This window comes from Eulemur rufifrons, chromosome 9 (genome assembly GCF_041146395.1).
Source record: "Eulemur rufifrons isolate Redbay chromosome 9, OSU_ERuf_1, whole genome shotgun sequence".
NCBI lineage: Eukaryota > Metazoa > Chordata > Mammalia > Primates > Lemuridae > Eulemur > Eulemur rufifrons.
The window spans coordinates 37983382-37993520 of NC_090991.1; the positions used below are offsets into that span (position 1 = coordinate 37983382).

The following is a 10139-nucleotide window of genomic DNA, read 5'->3' on the forward strand; positions in this document are numbered from 1 at the left end:
AGGCGTAAAGAGCTTGGAAGATCTGCTAGTCCTGGCGTCAGAACACTTGGCTTGGATTCCCACCTGCTCATTGTGTGTCTGTGAGCACATTTTTCCTGTCTTAGACTCTGTAAAATGGGGGAGGCTGGGCCACATCATCTGGAAGGCTCTTTCTGGTTCTGACTGTCTAGGACAGCTCCGTTCAATAGGACTTCCTGAATGTTGGAAATAGTCTATATCTGTGTAGTTCTATTTGGTAACACTTAGCCATGTGTGGCTAGTGTGACTAAGGAACTGAATGTTTCAGTTTTATTTAATTTTATTTAATTAAAAATTAAGTAGCCATATGTGGTTAGTGGCTAGCATATTGGACATAAGAGGCCTAGGATTCTAGAGCCAAAGATTTGGTCTGTTAAGTCTATTATATCAAGATGAGCACATTCTAGAAAAGTTTTGTACAGGGATTGAAATTAAGAAGGATAACTGGTTCGCACACAGTTATGAGAAAACCCAGTTAGCCAGAAGACCCTCTCCCTTGGCATCTCAGCACACTGAAATCTCACCACCTATCAGCCAGGGGCCACTCGTGCTGAGCAGTGTGTTTATGTCCCTGCTGTCAGGCTGACGACCGCGTCTGCCAGGCATGCAAGTGGGATCCTGTCTGGAGAGCCTCCAGGCAGCTTCGGGATCCAATCCATTTCTCATCACTTCTTCGCAAGGCCAGAGGGCAGATGCTTAATAGAAACATCATCGCAGCTCATTAAGGAAGAACTATGTGTTTGGAGGGTGAGGTTCAGAAAGGTGCTCACGATTCCTGTTCCCATCCTCCTCCTCGTTACCTGCCACAGCCCATCCGTTGCCAAGTCAGGTCCGTCACCATGTCCCTCAGACTGATCCCTTATTTGTCCATGCCCCCGACGTGGTCTTAGCTGAGACCCTGTTAGCTTCTCCCTCCCCTCAGCCATCCTGTCTATGCTCCATGGTGAAACTTTCTAAACTAGGACTCCAATCATGTCATCCTTGGGCTCAAACCTGCAGCACCCCCGCCCACTGCCTTCAGGATAGAGACCAGGCTCTTTGTGGGGTACCCGAGGCTCCCCCATGGTCTGATGCCTTCCTGCTATTTGAGGTTTACTCCCACCGTCTCTCACAGGCAGTGAGAGAGGCCCTTGAGTCCCGCCAGCCACGCCCCCTGCTCCCCTGCAGACCCACACGCTTACCTGCCTGGCCCATGCTCCGTGGACAGCCATTCCGGCCTTCAAGGCCCATCTCAAATGCCACCAGCTACAAAAAGGCTTTGCAGATCCCCAAGCTAAAATTTTTCCCAATCTTTGTTAATATATACTCTTTCTGGGTAGGAATTAGACAGGGTAGCAGAATGGTTAAAATAATATCACTGAGCACCTAGACGTGGGTTTAAATCTTTGTCCTTGCATGTGACCTTGGACAACTTACTTAACCACTCTGTGCCTCAGTTTCCCACGTCTAGAATGGTTACAATGCCTACCTTACAAGGGGGTCATGAAAACTGTATAAGTTTATTTATGTAACATGCCCAACATAGTACATGACGCATTATAAGTCCTAAATAAGTGGTAGCAATTGCCGTCGCTGTTTTTATTACTATTAATATTTCTATTATATGGCCCTTATTGAGGACGGAGTGGGGCCTCACTGGTCTTAGCTCCCTCTCTAATTATAAATGTCCGGATGGTGGTGATCACGTGCATATCTTGGTGTCCTGTGCACCCAGCTATAGTTTGCAAACAGCGAGGACACTGAATATGAATTGGTTGAGTGTCTCTAGAGCCTGAAAGCCTCAATTTGAGTCCTGGGTCCAGCACTTACTAGCTGTGTGACTTTGGGCAAGTTTCTTAACCTCTCTGGGCCTCGGTTTCCTCATTTATAAAGTGGATAAACTAATGGTTTGTTGTTTTTTTTTTCATAGATTGTTGCAAGGTGTCTGGGTGCTCTCCCCTGGGTTAGCCAACCTCTGACACAGAACCTGCACCTAGTAGGTGATCAGTGAAGATTTTCTGAATGAATGAATGGTCCCATTGTACCGGCTGTAATGATATTTAGGGGTGGGTTTATTACAATGTTACTCTCAGTTACAGTAGCTTGGTTTTGGTTTCTGGCATAATTATCTCCCTCTTCTCTTTCCTCTTTTATCATAACACTTGGCTCTGGCCCCATTGCTTGGTTTTAGCTGGTTTATGGCATATGGGCCATTTTGGTGAACACCTCTCGAGCCTCTCTGGAAGCAGAAGGGGCATGAAAATAAGTACACGACTTGGCCACATTCCTCCTGAGCCCAAGTAAGGACAATTGGCTTGTGGATACAGCAGCATGAGTAACAGAGACGGGCTTGTTTGCAGGGCCATCGCACGAGGTTTATTTGCCAGTTAAGTGAGAACACATGCTCTTTGAGGCAGCACAGACAACCAGAAACATCACCAAAGAGAACAGTTTGCCCTTGAAAATGGAAGAGGCAGTTTGGAAGCGACGAGGGCTAGCGCGCCCCCTGTAGTGTCAGAACTCGTTGCGGATGCTCCGCCGCCTGGTCCTGCCCCGGGTTTCCTCGCTGGCCGGGGCTGGCCCTGCTCCGTTGGTGGCCACGGAACAGCTCCGGTCCCTCCAGGATCCACTGGCGCTGAGGGACCTCAGTAGCGGCCCGGGCCGCAGGGCGAGCAAGGAACGCACACGGTGCGGGGCACGCAGACGGTGCGCGGCAGGCAGGGGGCGGGCGCGCAGGGGGCGCAGGACGGAGTGGCGCATGGGTTCGCGGGCAGCCTGCGGGAGAAATCCCGGTGGGGCGGGGTTAGTAGAAGAGGCCGCCTCAGTCACAGGTCCTGCCAATTCCGCCCCTCAGACGCCTCTCGAACCCTTCCGCCCTGCGCCTTCTCCACCAGCCTCCCTGGTCCCAACCTCTGCCACCTGTGCCTGTGTCACCTCGTGGCCCCCTAACTGATCTCCCCGGCTCTGCGAGGCCCCTCCTAACCAAAGTCCACTTAGTGCCCAGAGTGATCATCTGCAGACACAAATCTAATCATGTCCCTCCCCTGCCTAAAACCTTCAGTGGCTCCCACTTGTGCTGCGGATAGAGAGCAGCTTCCTGAATAGGACCTGCACCCACCTCTCGCCCTAGCCTCACCTCCTGGCCCCTTGCCCTCTGAGCCCCAGGGACTCTGACCTTCTTCCAGTTCCTCCACGGACCATGTTGCTCCAGCCACAGGGCTGGTGCCCGAATTCCTACTTCTAGAACACTCTTCTGTCTCTATTCACCTAATCAATTTCTTCGCTTCCTTAAGAGCTCAACTTGACTGTCACATCCTCCTTGAAGCCTCCCCTGATTTCTCCGTACCATCCGCCTGTGGTACCCTGTACCTCGTTCCACAGTGATTAATAATGACTCTATTATGGTCTGTCTCCCCTACTAGGCAGTGACATCAGCAGCCCTCCCTGCATACCTGACGTAGGATAGAATTGGCACTTAATCAGAATGCACTGAGTAAGATGAAATAACGAACGAAGGTAGGATGAAAACATGGTGAAAGGAAGGAGAATGATCTCAGAGACTGACAGGCGTGGGCTCAAAACCAAACAACACACTGGACCTTGGATGGAGACCAAAGAGCTCAGAGACCCAAAAGGCAGCCTGAGGACCACATACAGCTCAAAATGTGTTTAATTTGGCTGGCACTATATTTTCTTTAATTTGTTGGAAATATTTTAAAATCAGAAGAATTGAATCATTTTTTTAAAACTCCAGACTCCCGGCTTCCCTTGAACCATTAGAGGCTCCAGCGGTGCTGGGCCTGCACCTCACACAGTAGCAGTGGCCCCAAGGGCACAGCCCTGCCTGCCTGGGACACGGCACCAGCTCCCTGCACTTCCACAGTCTCCACGTAACCTTGTCCCTCGTGCGTGTCCATGGCCTGGGCCTTGCAAACGTTTGACTTTGCAACACTTGCGCTAAAGGATAAGATTCTGAATGACAGAGAAAGCTAAACGTAGAATGAGAAACCGCCCTAACAGTAATGTGTCCAGCCAGCCACCTCCTGCTGATTCTACCTGCCCTGCCTCAGACCCGCCCCTGCTCACCTGGACCATGGCCAGGCCTCCTGGGCAGTTTCCCCACCTGGTCCCCCTCCCTCTGCTCAGTTCTTCCTGCTGCCATCAGGGCCATCTTCCCAAAGAGCAGCTTTGAGCTTTCATTGACTTGGCCAAGAAACATTTACTAAGAATCTACTATGTGCCAAGAGCAGGGAATAAAAACGTATTACATTGTCTCTGCACTCTAGATGTTTACCATCTAGTGGGAAAGACAGGCAGTTAAGGAAATTCTATCCTTTCCTCCTCAAAAAAGAAATAAGACCTCCAACTTGCCGATGCAATTCAGCCCGCCCTTGCCATGTGACCTCCGGGGTTCTCCACGGATGGGCCTCAGCTGACTGTTCCTGTCCCGCTTCTACCGCAGCTCAGTCACACGACGCTACCCACTATCCTCCCAATATGTCAAAAACTTCTCCCCGCATGGCGATCTCCAGTCGCCTGTCTACCTATCTCCCTAAACCGTCGTCATCTGTGTCAGCATCCTCCATAGCACCTGGCCCACCGCAGGCTCTCAGAGTTTGTCAACTGGGAATGGAGCAGAGTGGTCTCCAAAAGGCCAGGCTTGGGACAGCGGCACCAACGCCATGGGCTGACATTCTCCAGAGCACACCAGCTTCCTAATGACTTCCTATCATGACAGGGTTCTAAGCTGATGGACCCTCAAGAGTAGATCCAGCTGCTTCCTACAACCTCCCCCAACCCTCGCCCACATCTCCGCGTGGACCCGCGGCTGGGCCTGCGTACTTGCAGTCCTCGCTCTCCAGCAGGCCCCGGTACGTGTTGATCTCGCACTCCAGCCGGGCCTTCACGTCCAGCAGCACCTTGTACTCCTGGTTCTGCCGCTCCAGGTCGCAGCGGATGTCAGCCAGCTGGGCCTCCACGTTGCCGATCATGCCCTGCATCTGGGCCAGCTGGGAGCTGTAGCGGGCCTCCGTCTCCGCCAGAGTGTTTTCCAGAGAGCCCCTCTAAGGCAAAGGAGAGACACAACCATGAGGAGGGGGGCTGTCTTCCATGGCGTGGTTCAGAGCCAAGTCTCTCCTTGGTCTTGGGAATGAACTCGAGAGGGTTCTGCAGCCCAGAAAGGTCGAGTGACTTGTTCAAGGTTAAACAGCTGGTATGTGATAGAGCCATGGTTTGAACCCAAACCAAGTCCTAAACCTGATCCTAAATCCCTTCTTCCTTCTACAAACACTGTCTGGCTTTACACTTTGGATCTGAGCTTCTCCAGGGTCCTCCCTCTGGCATTGTTTAGAAGAGTGGTTTATAGCCCCAGCTGCCCATTAGGGTCACATGGGAGCTCTTAAAAAATACCCATGGCGAGGCCCCTCCTCCAGAGACTCTGGTTCAATTGCTCCAGAGAAGAACTTTGACACCAGGACTTTAAAAATCTCTGCAGCTGATATTGAGAACCACAGGTCTGGAAGGGCAGGCAAGCAGAGAACAACCCTTCTTGGGCAGTCGTGTTTGACAGCGTCTACCTAACCCACGTCTGATTTGAAACATGCTCCTTTTCTCTCTGAGCTGGATCTTAGGAGAAAGCTCCCTGCAGGGAAGGTCAGCTGGGCAGGCATCCACAGTGGCTGAAGTCTGGGCCTCCTCTTCCTCCCCCTGGATGCCTACACCTGCTCTTGGTGCAGATCCAGAGGGCGAGGCGCCCGCCCACCAGTGCTCAGCCACTGGCGCTCACCAGGCTGTGCTGGGCCTGCAGCTCGATCTCCAGCGTGTTGACCGTCCGTCTCAGATCGATGATGTCATTCTGGTAGCTCTGAAGCTGCTCAGAGCTTGTGGCCACCTGCTGGTTAAGCTCCTCCATCTACAGTGGGGGAAAAGAGAAGGCTGGCCGTCCTTTCCTGGGGACACTGAGGAGGCCAGCCCACCTGCGAGAGGCCCACCTGCACGTTGAACCATTCCTCCACGTCCCTGCGGTTGGTCTCCACCATGGTCTCGTACTGACACCGCATGTCCTCCAGCACCCTGGTCAGGTCCACAGGGGGCGCAGCATCCACCTCGATGTTGAGGCGGTCCCCAAGCTGGCATCGGAGGGCACTGACTTCCTGAAAAGGCAAAAGAGTCCCAGGCAAGTGTGAAAAAGAATCACAGGATCCCAGCTCATCTCCCCGGGCAGACACGAAAGATGCGACACAAGGTGGTAAAGATTGCAGCATTAGCGACCCCTTTGAGGATTGCAGTCCGCTCCGCAGCAGCATATCAATGATCTTGCAGCTCCAGCTGGACACCCCCATGCTGGGAAGCTCACGCCAACACCGCACTCCCTGTCACTTTGGCAGAAGCCAAGAGCAGCCTCAGGCTTTGTCTGATCCATCTGGGCTAAAATGTGAAACCCACATCCCCAGTATCCCCAGTCACCCTCCAGACCGTGTTCATCCCGGAATGAGGGCAGTGGGAGCCTGGCTTGGCTAGTTCCAGCCCGGAGCTGGGGTGGGCGCCTCCCAGGCTTGGCTGCCAAAGAGAGAAAGTTGTCACTGGGGCTGCCAGAGTATGCGATAACTCCTCATTAGTGGCTTTTTGGTACAGTTCCCAGTTCTCTGACTTAAGCGGGGTGAGTCAGGAGCCCTGGGGTGCTCAGTGAGTACATGGTGACTAATTGTTACTTCACACTTAAGCCCAAGGAAAGCCAGCCAGGATTCAGAGGCACTTGTTCATTCAAATCCCAAGTCAAGAGGTTGAGAGTCAACCAGGGAAGGAGGGAAAAACCCCATGGCTCGGGTGGGCTTTGCGGCACACAGGTGCCCAGGATGGAGGCCTTTCCCTCCCAGGACCTGCAGGAGATGAGGAAAAGTCAGAAAGTAAAGAGTTTGCCTGTGGTTTCAGCTTAAGCACATTATATGCAAGCAGAAGAGAGAGCGTGGAAGGAGAATGAGGACAAAAAGAAGGAAACTTCTGCAGTTCGACTGTCCCTCAGGGAGACAGGGCCACCCCTAGTGGTGTAGCCTGCAGAGATGGACAAGCCATTGGATGAAAGTTCTGGAATGTAACTCACCCGGCCCTGCTGCCCCGCTCCACCTCTGGTATGTGGCTCTCATGAGAAAGCAAAAGCAGTGACGACAAGTGAGCCCTTGGCCGTCACACTAGTCCGGGAAGGGTAGAAGGGAAGGGAGCTACATTTCTGAACACCCACCAAGTGCGGGTGTTTCTTATCCACAACCTGCATCATGTCTGTGATCCGTATCATATCCATGAAATTCCACAATAGCCCTGCATGATATGTTTTCCCTGTTTTACAGATGAAGAGGCTCGGGGAGCTTCCACGAATGGGGCAAAGTCACAGAGACAATATGTGGCAGGCTTGGGAATTTCACCCATGTCTGTCCAACCCCAAACCCACATCCTTCCCCCTGTGCTGGCCAGGCCACCTCGGCGTGGCTTCTCGTCTCACCTGCTCATGGTTCTTCTTGAGGCAGAGCAGCTCCTCCTTCAGGGACTCCACCTGGGCCTCCAGGTCGGCCTTGCACAGGGTCAGGTCGTCCAGGATCCTGCGCAGGCCGCTGATGTCGGCTTCCACCAGCTGCCGCATGGCCAGCTCCGCCTCATACCTGCACGAGGACAGGGCCAGCAATCGAGAGGGGGAGCTGAACACAGAGCTCCGGGAAGGCCTTGGACGGCGCTTTTCAATGCCCTGTAAAACTGATGGAAAGCTGCCCCAAGAGTGTGCAGGGACAGGGCTCCCCCCCACCCCAGGTCCCATGGCCAAGCTCACTTGGTCCTGAAGTCGTCGGCAGCCAGCTTGGCATTATCGATGTGCACGACCATCCTGGCATTCTCGGCCTTGGTGCACAGAACCTGTGGGCCAAGGTGCAGGGAGGGGGTTAGTCCAGGATGAAAAGAAGGAAAAAGGATCCAAGTGAGAAGAAGACAGTAGCAAAGCAGGGCTCAGCAGCCGGCACCACCCCTGCAGAAGCCCCTCTCCCCTGGAACTCTGGGGGTATTTAATGAACTGCTAGTCCTCGGAGAACTTGAGATATAAGCTCCTGAGGCCCCATAAATCCAAATTCCCCATTTTGGATGCACTTCCACACTAGTGGACAGAAAGAATGTCTTATGTCTGAAGTCATTCATGTCACAGTTAGAAGGGTCCTCGGCATTTACTGAAAACTCATCATGTACCGGGGCTGTTCCAAGCACTTTACCTGCATCTCATTGTATCCTCTTGACAAGCCCATTAGATAAGAACCATTATTATCCCCACTTTACAGATGAGGAAACTGAGGCCGGAGGAAGGAAGGGGACCTCCCAAAGGCATGCAATAAGGCAATGGTAGACCAGAGACTAGATGCCGGGTCTCTTCCCGCATTAAGGAATCTGGCTGAGTGTTCAAATTATGAGATAACCTTCTACCCTAAGGGGGCCTATTTTCCCTGAATATAGCTTAATAAGCTAACGAGATTCACATCTAAAACACCAGCTAATCTGGGTGCCTTCCCAGGGAGTCCGTCCACCCACCGCTCACCCTCACCTTCTGCTGAAGCTCCTCGATGGTCCTGAAGTAAGACTGGTAGTCAGGACACAGGGTGACCACCTGGGACTGGCAGGCCTCCTGGATCTTGCTCTCCAGCTCCGCGTTCTCCCGCTCCAGCTGGCGCACCTTCTCCAGGTAGCTGGCCAGGCGGTCGTTCAGGGACTGCATGATCTCCTTTTCGTTGCCATTGAAGGCCCCTTCGTAGTACCAGCCGCAGGAGCCCACAGAGGTGGAGACGCCACTGGCTGGCCAGCAGCTGCTGGGCCGGCAGGAGCTGGATAGGTAGGTCTTGGAGAGGCAGCTGGCCGGCCGGAAGGTGGTGGGCACACAGACGGAGGGCAGGCATGCCACAGGCTGGCAGACATAGCCCAGGCACAGCTCCGGCCGGCAGCTCATGCTGCTGGAGCAGACAGAGGAAGGCTGGGGACAGCTCTTGACTGAGCTATTGGTGACACAGCAGGTGGAAGTCATGTTGGGAGGCCCACTCTCCTCAGCTGCAGCTACCTAGATATCTACAGACCTCTTCCTGCCTGGGCCGTTTTATACCCTTGGAGTGAGGGGCTCTCACTGGAAAGCCATCGTGGGCTGGTGCCGACGTTAACAGCCCCAGAGGAAGCTGCTAATTAATTTGTAATTGGGTTTCCAATAAGGAGTTCCTCTCCTCATAAAAGAGGCCAAACTTGTCATTTGGCTAAAGCAGGACTCTGGGCTTCCTGTCATTGATCACCAGGGGAGAGCTTCCAGACACATCTTCAAAGCGTCAGCCCCAGGCCTGGGCCCTCATTACCAGGGCGGGGCTGCAGGCAACCGCGGCCCGTCTGTGCCCACTGTGCCCTGCCCGCTCTGGCCCTAAAGAAATCACAGGTCTGGGGGCAGCTGCTGCTGTAATGGGAGCATTCCCCATGGGAAGAGGCCTGGCCGCTTAATGAGGAAATGTGTGGGTGACAGAAGCTGATCATAAATCCAGAGAGAAAGGAAAAGCAACCTCAGAGGCCTCCTGACATACGTCGCCACCTACCAAGGGGAAGAAAATAATTATCAGGGAGGAGAGAATGAACTCAAGACACAGATCGCTTCCCAGCCTTTTGGCTAAGATCAAGTGTAGTATCTGTTCTTATCAGTTTCATATCTGATACGTCCTCTATCCGAGGACAATATATTAAATGGATTTTTGGAGCAGGGAGATGGAATAGGAGCTTGCTCCGTCCACTCCACGCATCGACCTGGTATTGCAGTACTTCCGGGAATGGTGCACCCCTCCAAAAGAAAATTTAAAAGATAGACAGAGAGCCTAAGAATCAGGAATATCTTTCCAGCTGGACCTTCCTCTTGGAAAAGCAGATCTATACCATGAACATTTCCAGGAGGCAGATGCTCTGTCTTGACCTCCTTGGGATCCTCCACTGATTTTTGCTGCGCCATGTACAGAGCTGCTGAGTGCTCCATGATTGTTAGAGGAACAGACGGACTTAGAACAGGTTGGAACAGGCTCCACCTTTACTCTCTGCGGTGGCAGATGGGGAGGCCTCACTTCAGGACCTCAGAGCATGGAAGCCATGTGAATCCA

The 10139-nt window shown here is 53.0% G+C and overlaps 1 protein-coding gene and 1 non-coding gene across 2 annotated transcripts; one reads left to right on the plus strand and one right to left on the minus strand.

Annotated features, from left to right (window-relative positions):
- Positions 1–2642: 2642 nt before the first annotated feature.
- On the minus strand, positions 2643–9043 carry KRT32 (keratin 32). The gene is made up of 7 exons (XM_069481412.1): positions 8570–9043; positions 7814–7896; positions 7493–7649; positions 5988–6149; positions 5783–5908; positions 4840–5060; positions 2643–2772 (listed from the first exon to the last, which is right to left on the minus strand). The coding sequence occupies exons 1-7, from the start codon at positions 9041–9043 to the stop codon at positions 2643–2645; spliced, it is 1353 nt and encodes a 450-aa protein (XP_069337513.1).
- A 598-nt stretch (positions 9044–9641) lies between these two features.
- Positions 9642–9832, plus strand: LOC138392645 (U2 spliceosomal RNA). Its single transcript, XR_011234938.1, has one exon. It is a non-coding gene; the product is annotated as a U2 spliceosomal RNA (small nuclear RNA).
- Positions 9833–10139: the final 307 nt, after the last annotated feature.

Bases quoted from the DNA above. Each gene is read 5' to 3' on its own strand.
- KRT32 (XM_069481412.1), bottom strand. From the start codon at position 9,043: ATGACTTCCACCTGCTGTGTCACCAATAGCTCAGTCAAGAGCTGTCCC. The intron at 6,150-7,492 runs GTGAGACGAGAA...TTGCCTTTTCAG, and splicing joins TCAAGAAGAACCATGAGCAG to GAAGTCAGTGCCCTCCGATG. The intron at 2,773-4,839 runs GTACGCAGGCCC...TTTCTCCCGCAG, and splicing joins CTGGAGAGCGAGGACTGCAA to GCTGCCCGCGAACCCATGCG.